Source organism: Mesoplodon bidens, assembly GCF_964165515.1.
Source record: "Mesoplodon bidens genome assembly, chromosome: 6".
In the NCBI taxonomy this organism is placed as follows: Eukaryota; Metazoa; Chordata; class Mammalia; order Artiodactyla; family Ziphiidae; genus Mesoplodon; species Mesoplodon bidens.
In genome coordinates, this window is record NC_138162.1 from 66,003,478 (window position 1) to 66,020,551 (window position 17,074).

The following is a 17,074-nucleotide window of genomic DNA, read 5'->3' on the forward strand; positions in this document are numbered from 1 at the left end:
GTAGGACCTTGTTGTTTATCTATTTTATATATAGTAGTTTGTATCTGCTAATCACAACTCCTCCTTTATCCCTCCCCCACCCCCTTTCCCAGATGGTAACTGAAAGTTTGTTTTCTATGTCTGTGAGTCTGTTTCTGCTTCGTAAATAAGTTCATTTGCGTCCTACTCATGTATTTTAATCAGGGGTTTACTATCAATCATGATTTTTCTTTACAATATGAACAAAGTACAACAACTTATTTATATTGTCATATAGTTGACCTTCAAAACATGCACCAAATCTTCATACTATCTGCTTAAATACCATAGAATGGGTGCAACCTACCATTATAAATAGAACTGAAAAATAGAAAACATTGAAAATATTGTGACTTTCCGCAGTTCTGGAAAATAGTATCTGGTGCTTTTAATTCCAGCATGTGCATGCACAAGGATGGAAGTAACAGAATGAAAGAAAATACAGTTACTAACTCAACCTATTATTTTTCAACCATAAGATGGTTTTATGATACTAATGCATAAGAGAATATACCACTTGTAATTAGACCACAGACTGATTAGGATTCTGGAGTTTTTCATATTCTTCAACATAGTGTTGATACTGATCAGTAAGCAGAGGCTGATTTGCTTCTTCCATGTTTCTTCTGGCACGAAGCAGATGAGAAGCACCCACAAAAATGACTGCAACCAGTAATAAAGCAGCAACTACCGCTATGGTAACAATCTCAGAAATACTAAAAGTCCGACCTATTTGAAAAAGAAAATGAGAGCAAAAAAAAAAAAAGTAAAATAGTTGCCACCCAAAATTGGATACCCTAATAGAGGCACTGTTCCAGGCACTTTACAAAGTCCTCATATTTATTTTTATTGGCTACATCGCCTATTATAGCACCTGGCATCTTCAAAGCACTTCCCAATGTCTCATAGTGAGCCCTACTGGGATAGTTATTCTATCCATTCTAAAGGAAATGATGGCTCAGAGTTTGAGTCACTTGCCCAAGGTCATTTGATTAGTATGCAGTAGAGTTGGTTTTGGAGCCCAGGTCTTTCAGGATCCAAATCCTGGGCTCTTCCACTGTACCCCACTGCCTTTGTTAAGAAAGGGATTTAAAATTAAATCAGAAAGTTTTGAATTTCAAAACCTCAGAAAAAACAGCTCAGAATATCTCACTCCATCTCTTTTTTTTTTTTTTTTTTTTTTTTTTTGCTAAATAAACGGAAGCAACGTTATGTAGTAGAAAAATAAGGGCATATTACACAGGGGCTAAGCTCAAGACTCATTCTCTATGCTCACTAGGAAGGTGATCTTTGACAATTACTCTCTCTAAGCCTCGTCTTCCTTATTTGTAAAATGAGGATTTTGATACCTGCCTCAGAGGGTTGTAAGGATTAAATGAAATAGTGTGGTATGTAATCAGCTCAATACCAGGTCAGAGTGGGCTCTCAACAAATGTTAAATTCAGTCTCTTTATCCACAAATAAAAATTCTAACGAAAGCTTCTAAATCCAAGTGGAAAACTGTGGATTACTTTATCTCAGAAAAATGTGATTACTTTAAGGGTGACAAATTTGCTGTAGGAAATTTCCACAGTAAAAATACATTTTCAGTACTCACTTGGCCATTGAACTTCATAAGTGTATCCCAGGTTGTCTGGAGCAGTAACAAACATTTCTATGTTGGTAATTGGAGGCCAAAATGGTACCATATTGTATTGTCTGTTATGTCCAATAGGGGCATTTTCCAATGGAAATGTGGATATATCTAAAATATGTCAAAGACACCTTGTTAATAGACAAACTCAAGCTAATATTAATACATTATTATTATGTTCTGAAGGTGACCCAAAGTATTCAAGGGTAACTTTAAAAATTCTTTCATATTTTACACTGAGTAAAGACATAAAAATGTTTCACTACAGCAGAACAGGGAATTGCGTAAAACGGAGCTCAGATGCTTTGAGTACAGCACTAACATCATCCAATAGAAAAAGAGAGTTTAAAAGTAAGGAAGTTTTAGTCTTTTCTTATCTATGATGATCACTAGTTGTTTTATATTACAGAAACTAATTTGAATAAAGTTCATTAAACTTACTTTTCAAAGCTAAAGAAAAGATTGGACCTGTAATTTGCTGTAGTATCATCTATGATTTAAATTTGAGAGACACTAGCTAATGGAGGTTTGTCCTTGACTATGACTATTTCTGTTTAGTATTTTTCATTTTTCTGTTTAATTAGAGAAATAAATATTAACTTATTCCCTGGGTTTTATTCTGTTAGCAAAAAGCACTTAGCACTTTGAATCAAGGTCCTAGAATCCTATTTGCTTCCTGCCACCTTTCATCTTTCTACTTAAATAAAAATCATAGGCATTTATATTATTAGTAAGTTTCTGTTATCAGAGATAAAAGGAGTGATATACTCTTTGTGGCAAAAGATCATTCCTTTTTGTTGTTGTTGTTTATATTTATATTGGTACAATTAAATGCCAAATGGAATGTCACAAAACCAGAGTTGGAAGTGGGTTTGGGTAGGACATTAGTGGGAATACATTTAAAAGAGCTGGAATATGTGAGAAGGCTAGTGAAATATTAGGTTTTCTGTTCGCAAGAAGTATATTACCTGGACAGTCACTGTGATCCTGTGAAGCACAGGAGTGTATTTTAGCATCTACTCTGAAGAAAAATTGATCATAGAAATGGCAGGTAGTATTTATATTTTTGTAACTTTAAATTTAGTTACTTTAAAATCTAGTGATTTTAAATGTACTATGAATTAATGCTAATTAAATATTTATCCATTGAAATCTATTGAGCTCCTGCTAATGCCAGGCACTGATCTAGGCACATGGGGTATAGCATTAAACAAAAGACAAGGTTCCTGGCCTGAAGGCACTCATATTAATTATTTGTTAAAGTTAGATGTTAAAGCTAATAACTTAGATCATTTTTTAAACTTCCCACTTCATCTTTACTGAATTGGCCTCAACCCAGTTCAGTTACAGCTGCATAAAAAAGTTATGTCCATTAAAATAAGTGGAGGAAAAGAAGAAGAGGAATAAAAATAACAATAGCAATTGGATTGCAGTGTTGCTTCCCTGTGTCAGACCCTTCAATGGCTCCCCTTCTCTCTTAGAGTTAAACCCAGTGTCTTTAAGGATCTGCTCCTGTTTTCCCTCTGACCTTGTCATCTCCCTCCGTTTTCTCCCCACTCCCCACTCTGCTCCAGCCACAGTGGCTCCTTTGTTCCTTTGTCTTGGGAGCATCTTTCTCCATATATTTACGCAGTGCTCCCTATCCCCTTTCCTGATTTTACTTGTCTACAAAGACTTTCCCCCATCTAACATACTCTATATTTATTTACATATGCTTATTGTCAGTTTATACATTGCTGTCTAGTTTCCAGACATGTATGTTTAACAAAAGTTTGTTATGTTCATTCCTAAACCTATTAATTCTAGTTATTTGTTAGTGAAATAAAAGTAATATAACAAAACACATGTAAATCGATAATTATGATCGTAAAAAGAGGGGGATGTTTTTATAATAAATAAATGGAATGCTTTGGAAAGATTTATTAAGAATGAGTGGCTTCAACGTTGCTATAGAATTAGGAATGAGCAACTATGATTTTTAAGGGTTGGGGAACATTATGAAAATTTAGAATAATACTGTACTCAGATTGCATCACAAGGGTTGTTAATTTCTTGTTTCACTTTAAAGAAACAGACACTGTAAATTATAGATAATTCATTATGGTTGTATGTATGTATATAAATACACATGAAAAATCAGATGGAACTCCAATCAGTGAATTCATAGAAGATTGATAAGTGAATAAATATTTATATTTAAGCTATTTATTTCTTAAATTGTTTTCAGATGAAACCAACTATTTTGACCAACTCATCAATTAATGGTCCAAATCAGGTTAGATTAGAGGTTTCTATTGTATTCTCTCTCTCTCTCTCTCTCACACACACACACACATACACACACACACACACACAGCATGGAAGTAAGAGATGGCTGAATGAATAAATGAATCAGTAGATAGTTAATCTCCAATATTATGTTTATGTGCATGACAAAGTAAAGGCACATAAGACAAAACTTAGAACACTTTTAAAATGTGAAAATTTACGATGTTTTAACCAGTAAAAACACATTCATTGTTTGAATAGTAATACAACCCTCTCAGCTGAGTGAAGAGAAAGTAGCCTTTAAATAATATTTTAAAGAATGCATTACAGTGAACTTAAAAGAGATTTTCTACAGTGTGATATAAAAACTAACATTAACTTTTCAAATTGAGTAAAATTTCCATTTGTGAGAGGCCGTAAAGTAATAAAAATCAGAACTGTGGATTATGAGTATAATTTTTCTGTCTTTTGGGGTATCAAAGAAGAGCTCTATAAGGTTTTTGCATTCATATTAAAAAACAATGAGGATGTTCATTGGAAGATATGAGAAAGAAAAATGGGGGAAACATGGTAGTCATCTTTACATGGTAAAAAGGAGAAGGGATTACCTTTTTAGTCCTAGTGAATGTTAATAAGTATCATCTTACAATTACTATTCTGAGAGACTTCTCATCTGCCTTTTCAAAGTGGTTTAGAATAGTTGGAAACAGCTAGATATTAGAGCGATTTTATCCTATTGTTAAGTGTAGTTTAAGTGTGCCAAATGCTTAGCCTAAAGTGGTAACTGTGCCATCTGAACAATCTCCTTTGCTGAGCCTGCAAAAAGCACATGTAAGAGTTTTACCAGCATTATATCTCCTCAGCCATTCATCAAAGACTGCATCAGTGAAAGTATGTAGGAGGACAAAAATAGGATCATTGGGAGATAAATGAGTTTGCCCCCCGGTTCCATTCAGGAATAGATGAGCCAAATTGTGAAGGCTTCGCACAGTAGGGTCATACCTTCCTGTGGGATCACTGTAACCTAGATATAAAAAGAAGGATGAGAATAGTAAAAACCATTACACATATCTAACTTTTCAAGTCCAAAGCAGTGATTATATTGGGAAACAATTTTTCCTAAGCTTGTCAGGCCAATTTTTACCTTAGTGTAATAGCACTGCTTCTCTGTACCTATGTTTGGTGACATGTGTTTGCTGTACCGAGAGCTAGGTTAGTTTGAAGCTAGTGGCATGACATTCTAAATGTAGCCTCTGGGTTAAAAATAATGACCTGCAAAGGATACCAGTCAAAATATATAGAACACTCTATTTTGACAAGGCTAACATTGGTCTACATGGAAATAAAGATAGTGGAAAGCTCTAGCTTCTACAAAAACTGCTGATACAGTTGGGAGAACACCACTCTGGTTGTCCTGGAACTTAAATTGCCAGATGTTACTTTAGTCTCCTACCTTATTCCTTTTGAATGACTGTCAGCATGTTTATTTTTAGAAAATTATTTTTGTGGAGAGGTTACAATTTCTCAAAGCCTTCTTACCATCTCTGTGCTAGTTTTAAATATCTGAAAAGACTGCTGTTAAAACATTTATAGAACTTTTGAGAATGATCTGTATTCTATATATATATCTTCTCCAAATACATTTCCATATTATATATATTTCACATGTGGATCATATATATATTCCCATTTTATATATAATCCACATATTATATATATAATATATACATTTCCCATATTATATATAACATATTTCCCATATATACTCCCATATATATATTATTCATGAATACATATTAGAGAGAAGACAAGGATAGATCACAAACAAAAATAGACGGTCTCTGATGTGGGATGGAGTTACAAGTGTGTGTAGTTTAATTATAGTTATTCATTTACTCATTTTTTTATATGTTTATTCCATTATTTTTTGACTCATAAAACATTTAAAGATTGTCCATAATGTACACAGCAGGTGGTTAAGCACTAATCTTTTCATGCATTCTGTCAGGAAATCAGTACAAGTTGTCTTTTGATTGGGCATCAATAAGACACAATCTGCAAATCCTTTATGAAATCACTACTTATAGTCTTAGTTTATAAGTACCAGCTTAGTCAAAATATGGTTATTATTTATTGAGTCATCTCCAAGTCAGTATATCATATGTAGTTATGAAAATTAACATAAAGATAGGAAAGAATGGCATATAATTTTGATGATAAAAGGGGAGATAATTGAAAATAATTATCAGATCTATACATCAGGTATCTCAGATCATGGGAAAGAGAGATCTATTCCCTTTTTTTGGTTGGGGGGAGGGTGGTCTAACATGTGCAATGCTGTATTTAAGGTAAAATTTGACAATAACAAGTTTATAATAAAGTTAAATGTTATTCTATTCTTTTAAAACTTTAAATATGTATCATGAATAATTTAGAGGTATCAATTTATTTTATAAAGTAAATTATTTTATAAAATAATTATAAATGAAATATAATTTATTTTAGAGGACTTAGAACATTTGGATTTGAATCTGTGCTCTGTTACTAACTAGCTGCATATCTTTGGAAATTAATTTCACTTCTTTGGACCTCAGTTTCTCAGCTTTAAAATACTTTGAATTAAGCAAGGAAAACCAAATTAAATATCTCTAGATGCAAGTTCGAATTTTTATAGATCTTAAAAAAAGTTGCAGGATGATACCTAAATAAAACATGTGTCCAAACCAGGCTTTAGTAGATGGCAACTTATGTTCAGGATTTTTTATTGTATTTTTTAAGAAAAAAAATTAATCCCTCCAAGTCTTGAATATTATTTGCCTATACTAGAATTTGATATAGTTATACACATATTGGCCAGCTGCCTAATACCTTTTAGGTATTTTAACAATCATTTCCAAGGGCTTCTCCTATGATAAAAAGTTTCAGGGTCTCACACTTTTCTTTAAGAAAGTTATTTTTTTTGAGCAGAGAATTGTGATTATATCATAATAGGCAGCCCTATTCACATAAACTTACAGGATCTATATGGCATTCAAACGTTTTTTTCAAAGAGATTTGAATTTGAATAGTTTTCCCTGTGACAACTAGGTCAATTCAGAGCACCGATTTTGTTTACTTGCCTTCCACTGTGTTTCGGAAACTGTTTGTAGAAGTGGAATAAAAAGGAGGTGTGTCAAATAAACCAACTTCCAAGCACTGAGTGACATCCTGTGGTTCAGGAAGACGTTGCACCATTGGTCTAGCCACATTTCCAGCTGGATTTCTCCTAATTGGCCTACCCTCAGTGCCTGGGGAAAAGATGGGAAACGGTGAACATGTATAGAACATTTTGAGATCTTAGCTTTGCTTTTCAAATTTGTATACATAGCATGAACACTGAAAAACAGGGTTTCCTTGGTAGAAGAGAAAATTTTTAAAGTGCATATTTAATGGCATTAAAGTGAGAAAATAAGTTATCATGTCCAACTTCTAGGGAGAAGGTATTTTACTTAGAGACCCCTGCTTCTAGTAATAGGGAAAATATGTGATACACAAAATCACCTGAAGAAAAAGATGATCACAGTAACAGATAGAGGTCCTTGTATTTGTTAAATCAACATATGCTTTTTTCAAGAGAACACATTAAAATGAAAATTCCATGGAAAATTAAATCCTGCCAACTTAATCTCATAAACCAAAACTCTACACTGAAATCCATATTTCATACACATGAAATTTTGTACTTGAATGCTCTTTCAAGCCTTCAGAGAAATAAAGTTAAAACAACCTTAAATCTCTTTGGGAAGCGGTCTGTATTGCAATCAACACATATTTTTCAGCAATTAATGTGAAAAATAATTGAAACATTTTAAGGTCAGTAAGATAAACAGGTAAACAAAGAGCTGCTATGCTAGGGATAATATGTACCCCTAGAGATACAGAGATGCCTTTGGGGAGACAGGGAGGGAGAGAAAGAGAAATAGGGAAGGGAGGGAAGGCGAGGGTGGGAAGAGGAGAGAGCGTAAGTGAGAGAATCAATTCTTCCCAGTTGGGTGGCTTCAGGAAGCCTTCATTAGGTAGAGAGATTTGCAAAGAGCCCTGAAGGACTGAGGAAAATTGGCAGAGGTGAAATAAGACAGATTTTACAAGTCAAACATTTTAAGCAGAGGAAATAATAAAAGATGATAAGCCTTCTTCTATGCATAATATAAGCCCCATTGGAGCACAGACTCTTTTCTCGATCGCCAGTGTGTCCTCCAGTCTTGATCCAGCACTGGCATATAATTAAAGCTAAATAGTTGTTTGGTGTATGTTGATTTATGAAAAGATCAGGTTGATTGTACAAGGGGGCCTGTTAGGTGAACAGCTTGCCTAGGGTATGTGGCAATGTAAGGGTGTAGTGGATGGTGGGAAGGATAGGAAGCTAGACAAGAACTGCTTTATTTATTAGGCCAGTGAAAGAAAAAAGGAAAATAACATTTTATTGAACACATATTAATGTGTCTGATATGGTATCAAATACTTTAATAAGATATCTGATTTAATCCTCACGGTAATTCTTGCCTCTCTCTACTTTTCTTCTTGGATGAAATTATCCATTCCTGTGGTTTCACTGATCATCTTTTACAGGACACCTATACCTGTACAGCTTTAGATCAAACCTTCCTTAGACATTGCATGCTTATGTCCTCATATGCTTTCTGGACAGTATCTTTCCAGTATTCCATAAATGCACCAAATTCGGTATACTGAAAGAGTTAATTATTGACATCTAACATTCTTCCAGCCACTAAAATATCACCTTTAATTCATCATATGAAAAACATGCTCTTTCTTCACTATACTTCTCAAATTTGCTTTCTACTTCAGACACTCTGAACTTTTCATTCATTCCTGCATGGAAATCCCACAGGACTCCAATCCATAGGATGTTAATAGGTGCAATGGCAGAAGTTGTCCATGTGCAAACAACTTAAAAAAAAAATCACAGAGAGAGATGAATGTTTTGGTATGTAGAGACATACTGATCCTCAATTTTATCTCATTCAACATGCCAAACAAAGTTTTATTTTAATTTTTAAACTTCTACAGAATAAAATTTTATATACATTTACTTCTGTTATTCCTATATATGGCTAAATAATCTTCTAATGGTGAAAAATCTACTTAATTTCTTTGCTCTATTTAAAATATTCTCTATTTAAGTTTACAAAGTAATTTAATATTTGGTGCCTAAAGGAATATGTGCAGAATAAATGTTATTAGTATAATAATAAAATAAAAAATAAATTCCAATAATTCTAGTTTTTATATGGAAGAACAAAAGTTCAAAATAGCCAGACGTGCCTGAAGAAGAAAAATAAGATGGGATAAAAAGACTCTGATAATTAAGACCTTGTGTTAGCAGCAAAAGAGACGATAAAAATAGGATCTAAGGAAGAGAACAGAAAGCTTCACAGGAACTGATCCACATAGGACAGAAACGTGACCTGTGGCAGAGATGGCATTCAGACCACTGGAGAAAGGATGCTAGGAAAACTGGTTAATCATTCTCTTTTTGTATTCACTTTGGGAGAACTGGAAAGAGCTAGTTGGCAGACATCTTCTGTACAGTATCTTTCTTTTATTAACGGCATCCTCCATGTCACCTTTTGGTTTTTTAACCTTCTGACCAGATTAACATAATAGTAAAAATAATATATAATAACATAAAATAATAGTAATAATCATTATACAATAATAATAATTATTAGTATATGTATTTTTTACTCCCAGGGCACTTCCAACTCTTTCTGCATATTTCACATTTCCTAGGGAAACATTTTCTGTGAAATTCCAACACAAGACACATGATTACTAAGCAGCGCTGAGCTTACTAAGAGGATTAATTAATACAAAATAGACATTTCCAAAATAAGAAAGTGAGCAATGCACTGACCAAGTTGTTCAAGGAAAGCAGTGGAAAAATGTATAAGCACTTTCTTTTTCCACTGGAGCATCTCAGATTGCCTTGACTGTCCTAGGTACTTAGTGAATATTTGTACATCAACTCTCCATAATAAAAGTGGATTTTAGTCTGAAGTCCTTAGTAGAATGAAGGGCCTTGAGACAGCACATTTAATCACTTTACCTAACAGGCGATTCTGAATCCTAGTTGTCATTTGGAACTTACTGTTACAAAGGGTTCCCAGGGTATCATAATCTTCCAAGGATTCGCAGACCACTCGCCATTGAGAAAAGACGGAGTTCGGGCTTATAAGAGTGGAATCAAAGTTGCTTCTTGATCCCATCAAGTCATCGGTGCAAATGTCACAGGTGTTCTTCCCGGTGGCAAAATTCCAGTAAGGAAGGGAGAAAGAAGGATCCTGCAACATTTCCTAGATCACAGAAACTCTGTTAGCATTCTCTGCTTTTGTTTAAAATTCTCCCTTTGCTTGGTTTACTCCCTGGCAGTCTGTTTCTATTAGTTCTCTTCAGCCACTTAGGAACCAGTTAGTGTGTCAGTGGTGTCTGAAGGGCTAGAGGACTTAAATACCTTATTTAACAAAGCCTCCAATTTACTACAAGAAGTCACTTGGGCACTAGAGGGAATGAAACTCAACTTGTTATACAGAAGTTTCTGCACATGCTTTGGGGAGGTGTCTTCCTTTTCTTTTTTAGGCAAGTAGTTACATTTCTGTTGGTTATACTAAAAATTATCAATAATCACTTCTGCTCTTTGACATTTCCACTTCCTTCCATTTTCCTATCTCTAATTCAAGCATGACTAACTCCTGGTCTGGCGCCAGATTCAGCCTTGAGATGTATTATGTGAAGCAGTGCTTTTTATTTTGTTTCTGTTTTTTAATTTAACCGGAACGACTTCAGGCATTTAGATTCTGGTTTGGCCACAGACTACGGAGGCTCTTTCACGCTTGCCTTATCTGCCAGGCCACTGAAGGTGTTTTACTTATAGACCCCTGCTTCAGAATCTAAACTACGAAGACTCAGGCTTCTGCCAGAAACTAATACAGACAGGAAATGCTAAACTGAAGCAGAATATTTCTCTGTGCACACTGTTATTTAGACCAGAGACGTAGTTTCCATTTAGAGCTGATCTCAACAATTTAAAAAATGCTGGACTCAAGATCACATGCTTATTTTACTGGGTTCCTTTAAACATGTATTTATTGTACTTGTTATTTCTCATTCCTTTAAGCCTTTAGTGAGCTATATTTAGAGTGTGGGCTATAAATGTAGGGATTGCCATTGTTTTATCTCACAAGTATTTAGTACATATGTACTTTTTAACTTTTAAACCCTTTCTAGGAAGCATTTCCTGGTCCTCGGGGTATTTTAGAGGGTCAAAACTTTCCAAGGTATTCCCCAGTTATTGATCTCCAGAGCTTTAGAGTCCTTATTTAGAAGCCAGTGTTCTGGTTCACAAAAATTAGTGACAGCTTCTAAGGGATCATTAAGAGTCAGTTTGTGGTTCAGCAACTGGCATCTGGGAGCTGGAGCAGATTCACGTGGCATTTCAACTGTGCGTTACATTTAGATTGTAATTTGTTGGATCCCTCGTGCTGTTGGGTTTTAAAAACGTAAGTCATAGAGGTTGAAGCTTACGCAGGCAAAATTGAAGCTTTTAGATACTTTCCACCTGCCCTTTCATTTTGGTGTACCTGTGGGAAAATGACTTGAAAGCAAGAAGAGCTGGAGTCGATTACAAATGACAGATTTATCTACTCATAATCTAAAAAATGCCTTGAAATCATAGCTATAAACTATGAAGTTCAGAGTATCAGATGAATTCATTTAATCACTCAAATTGCATATGGATGGACTACTTACATGTGAATATTTTGTTCTGTATTTTAGTGCATTAAATCTCTCCCTTCTAACCATTTATTTTCTTGGATAATGCTGGGCACAAGCATACTGCGAATCAATATGTGAATCTGCCCTTGGATATTTTTAGATTAATTTTTAGATTTTAATTTGTGGGGAGGGATTCATTGCTGTTATTTCATCTAGAAAACAGGTTCAGCTTGTGGATTTCCTAATTGAGATCTAAGAATTTTAAAGGAGTTAGGGGTTAGGTTGGGGTTAGCAGATGTAAGCTATTATATACAAAATTGATAAACAACAGGGTCCTACTGTATAGCACAGAGAACTATATTCCATATCCTATGATAAACCATCATGGAACAGAATATAAAAAATGAATGTATAGATATGTATAACTGAATCACTTTGCTGTACAGCAGAAATTAACACAACATTGTAAATCAGCTGTATGTCAATAACAAAAACATTTTTTTTAAAACTTCATTTAAAAATAACAATACTTTTCTTAAAATATAGAGCAATTAGTAAAATAAACAATATGAAAGTATTTATGTTAACAGATACTTTAATGTGGCTTTAGCTTATCTCATTAAAAATAAGCAGGAGATAACTTTGTTTTGAGCTTCACTTTATGCCAAAAAAGTCAATGCCTTTTAAATTAAAATGATGTCTGACCTATGGGATGTTGTTAGTAGGTGTCTTCTATAAGCCTCAAAGTGGTAGGGGGCATGGAAAAAATGGAGTTCAATTAAAATATGACAATATAAATGAAAAGTAATTTTTTTCATAATTTAAACCCCATATCATATCAGAACGAATCATCAACTTATAAAGTGAGCTAAACATTTGGGACTTGGAAGACTGAGAAGTTATACACACCTGCCTCATCCAAACCAGGAGGTATTGGTTTACATTTGAAAAGGGAGACATATCAAGTGAGAGTCCTTGATTGCAAACTATACAAGGGTTATTTTTTCAATGACAGAGCTGTAGAATATGTCCAGTGCTTTAATTCACACCTACAGATATCTCAATTGGCTTCCTCATCACTGATATGACTTTCTTTTCACTTCACAAAGGGTAAAGATTAATTAATAAGGAAGTAATTAGCATAGGGAGAAACTTAACAGAATGCTGAAGGCAGATTAATAATGTGAAATCGCTTTGTCATCGCCTGTTTTGATCATTCAGAGCACAGTGGATCAACAACTTAGAAACAAGTCACCTCCTCTGTAAAGGATACGAACATGGCCATGCCTCATGCATACCTGCATGTCTCTCTCCAGCTGCAGCAGGTGGTACCTGTGCCATGTAAGAAACGCTGGTCCCTCATGAGAGAAATCCACTTCACCAAAGCTTTCCTGTCCTGCCCCCAGAAAAGTCTTTTTGACTGAGTAGTAGTGCGTCCAAACAAAGTAGTTATAAATGGAAATGTTCTCAAATTGTGGTGTGTTGCCATCTGGCCCCAATATTTCTTCTGATCTCCTGGTGGCAATGACAAACTGAGGGTGAATTGTGCGCTTTGCCATATCCAGGGCCCGGACAAAGCGGTTCTTTTCTTCTGTACTTAAGTCCAGTAGGTTTCTCCTGACTTTAGGGATACAAAATTCAAACGTGAAAACATCTGCAGTGTGGGCATGGGAAGACAGTGCACACAATCATCTTGTCACACCACGTCCCATTTACCCGTGAATGATAATTTGTGTGTGTGCTCACATCATTTTATACTTTTAAAAATACCCCTTGCTAAAATCCCTTCTTCAGGCCTGCTTTTTCTCTCTCTCTTCCTCTCCCTCTCCTGCTCTCTCCAACTTACTCTAGGATTCCTATGAGCTTTCCTTAATCTTACCATGGACTTTATGATTCTATGATCCTGTTATATTGATTTCTGCTCACTATTGGCATATTTCTTGGAATTTTCTACCTTTTTAATATCATAAATTTCGCAAAAACATGGTATGTGGTATAGTACAGTGGTTAAGACCAGAGCCTCATTCTATGACTGCACACATTTCTCTAAGCAGTTTTTCATCTGTAAAGTGTGTGTAAAGATACTGCTTTATAAAGTTGTAAAGACTAAGAGGACACACATAAAAAGCACTTAGACCAGAGCCTGGCTCTGAATAAAGACTCACCCACAGACATAGAGAACAAACTTATGGCTACCAAAGGGAAGGTGGGGGAGGGATAAATTAGGAGTTTGGGATTAACATGTTCATACAATTGTATATAAAATAGATAACAAACAAAGATGTACTCTGTAGCACAGGGAACTATACTCAATATTTTGTGACAACCCATAAGGGAAAAAATCTGAAAAAATAGATATGTATTTATAACTGAATCACTTTGCTGTAGCCACAACATTGTAAATCAACTATACTTCAATTAAAAAAAAAGGCTCCGTAAACATCCCCTGAAACTCTTGGTCCCATGTTTGGCACAAAGAAAACAATCCAGTATTGCCAGCTGTTACTATTGAAAGCTTTCTCATTTATCGTTATTTAGGCTGCGGGCCAGGCTCATCTTGTAAAATGGCTGAACTTGATCAGCAGAGCAGGAAACATCCTTGTGGTCAGCAAGGGTCGTGGAAGAAGCTCATCGATTAGAGCTGGACACATCTCAGTGTGAATTCCAGGTTTAACACATACCAGCTACATGGACTTGACCTTTCAGAACCTCACAATTAACATAACTATCTTGCAAAGTTACTGAAAGGTCCAGTCATAAACACCTAGCACAGTTCCTAGTATAAAGGAGTTGCTCAACAAATCTTTTGAAAGGAAATGTTATTAGTCAGAAGACTTGAGCTTCAACTTCAACTCCTTAAATCAAATACATTTCTCAGCCTCTCTAAGCCTCAGTTTCCTCAGCTGTGAAAAGTAAGGCTTGAGCTTTATGATTTCTAGGAGTTCTGAAAGTTCAACTGGTTCAGGATTCTCTTAAGTGTGTTGAGTTCCATGCAGAACTGTGCATCCATTCACACCCCACTTACCTATGAGAACCCTCTGGTCACAGGCATCTCCTCTCCATCCAGGACGGCAGGTTCCACAGTTGTATCCCGAGAAATTGCCAATGCAGCGGCATGTCCTGTTGAAGAAGCGCGTGGGCCAGCCCTCTCGGTCATCTCTGCCATCGTGTGGGTACTGGGGGCCGTGGGGTCGGGAGTCAGCTGTCACCACTTCACACCTGCCCCTTCCTGATGAGGAGCCACAGCGGTCAGTCCCAGGCCCAGACAGTGGGAACAGGTCTGGGCAACACACGCCATTTCTCAAAGCCTCGATGGTGACACACTGTCTTGGGAATTGAGCCCAGGCCTGCTGGAAAAAAAGCAGGGCCAAGAAGGTATAGCGCAGAGAGAGGAGTTCGGGAGCTTTCATTCTGTTTGAAGCAAGAATGCAGTACAGCCTCTGGTTTTCAGCCCTTTGCGTAGAGACCGAGGCACATAGATAAAAATCAAGCTGAAAAGGAAAAAGCAAGATGGAATTATGCAAGTTTTTTGGACTGTTATAAATGGCATGGGACCCTTCCCAACCCACCTTCAAAATGCTTTTCATATCTGTAAAATGACATTTCAAAAACTAATCAAAATAGTAATTTACCTTTAAAATTTTGACATGTATAATACCTACATAATTAAATCCTAGTCATTTAATTTTCTTCATTTTAAATTTCTATTTATATAAAAAATACTTATCCTGGATGTCATTTATCAAAAGCACTCATTAACGGGTCACCATCGTTAATTACATTTATCCATGGAGTTGAAAGAAGAATTAGGGGCAGATTCCTAGCAAGTTAATTTCCAGGATTTAAAGTCCCCTTTATCCTAATGAAGTTTTGGTGGAATCCACCCACTCCCCATAGAGTTTCTCTCCAGTACCTTGAACTCCTGAGGGGATCCTCTGCTGAGCCTCTCTTAGAACTGAGTGTTTTATATTTGCTTGTCCCCTGATGTCAGAGCTGTTAATTGCTTGTGGGTTTCTGCCTGGTAACTCATCCCAAATCTGTTCACCAGAGGGCTGGTCCTCTTTTCCACCCTTTACTAATCTCTTTTCACTTCAGTGAATTTTTCTGCCCTTTAAGTATTTGGTTAGCACATGATTGCCTTCCCACTGATTTCCTTGTGATGTTTAAAGTTTTAAGAAAAGGTCAGAGCCACGAATTTGGAATACAACAAGTCAGAGAAACTAGAGAGCTTTTGTTTTCATTGCAGAGAATTTTATTTTTTCCTTTGAAAATAGATCTTTAGAGGTTAAATGAGATTACTTACCTTTTCTTAGTGATAAAGGGCTAGGCTAGTGCTTGCACCTGATGGTAGCTTTTGATTGTGTTCCGTCTTGAAAACAGATGCTGCCGTTCTTAAAATTTCCAGAGGGAATAATTGTAGTAGAAAAGGCATCAGATACAATTACACCAACTCACATGACATTGGCTATCAAGGTGCCTGCTGGTATTGAGTTGGGTACTCCAACTCCCTTACCTCCATTGGGGTGGTGTTCATCTCTGTGGCAAAGGATCTCAGGGTCACTGCTATGTCTGCTGTTTAGAAAATGACCACTAAATAGCTTATTCTTTCCTACCTTCTCTGCAAGTAGTATTAAGTTAATGGCACTAAGGGTCATAGATTCCTGTATTTCAAAAGGAATTTTCCTCTGGAGTTGAGACCCATACATATGAAATCAGTTTTCAAAGTTAATCTTTAGTTTGGAGTACATAATTGCTGTGCAAAAGTGATCAGAATTTGTGATCAGGGTTAGCTGTCCTATTTGACTCTCAGCCATAAAATCATCCAGAAACCTATATAAAGGACTTGGGTATACGGTTACAAACAAAAAGCCAACCAAGGCTATATCTACAAATTAAGATAAAAAGAATAAGAAGAATTTCCTATACACGGCCCCTTGTCCAGGCCATCAACATGATTTATTACAACCATATTAAGCCATGGTTATTAAGATTTATGTCTATAAATCTAGTGTTATTCTTTAAAAATTTATTTTTATATTTTGGTCTCTTGTGTATAAAACAATCTACTAATGTGAATACATATTAGGATATTTCCTAAAATGTTTTAAGAAACGTAGCAATCCTGGTTATGATCTATCCCATGCATAGAGGCCAAAAGTCCCTTTTTCTTTTTTGCCTTGGATCTCTAGGGTACTAGAATCACAAAAATGCTATCTATCATCATTACTATTTAAGTAGGATTCAGTGAACAGACTTTTTTTCCCCACTAATACTATGTATTCAAGTTGTTGTATGTAACAGTATTCTATTCTATTTTTTTAATGTCAGTTTGATATATCATTGTAAGAATATACTCTATATATCCATTCTCCTGTTAGT

General features: G+C 35.5%; 1 protein-coding gene across 1 annotated transcript; it reads right to left on the minus strand.

Moving 5' to 3' along the window:
• Positions 1-486: 486 nt before the first annotated feature.
• TYRP1 (tyrosinase related protein 1) lies at positions 487-15,111 on the minus strand. Its single transcript, XM_081237532.1, has 7 exons — positions 14,721-15,111; positions 12,994-13,316; positions 10,071-10,275; positions 7,039-7,206; positions 4,764-4,943; positions 1,616-1,762; positions 487-747 (listed from the first exon to the last, which is right to left on the minus strand). Exons 1-7 carry the CDS (start codon positions 15,103-15,105, stop codon positions 542-544), a joined length of 1,614 nt encoding a protein of 537 aa, XP_081093658.1. The 5' UTR covers positions 15,106-15,111; the 3' UTR covers positions 487-541.
• Positions 15,112-17,074: the final 1,963 nt, after the last annotated feature.

Excerpts from the sequence above, each read along its gene's own strand:
- TYRP1 (XM_081237532.1), bottom strand. The coding sequence starts at position 15,105 with ATGAAAGCTCCCGAACTCCTCTCTCTGCGCTATACCTTCTTGGCCCTG. Across the intron at positions 7,207-10,070 it reads CCTGGGAACCCTTTGTAACA|GCACTGAGGGTAGGCCAATT; the intron begins GTAAGTTCCAAA and ends TCTTTTCCCCAG. Across the intron at positions 1,763-4,763 it reads GCTGAGGAGATATAATGCTG|ATATATCCACATTTCCATTG; the intron begins GTAAAACTCTTA and ends GACATATTTTAG.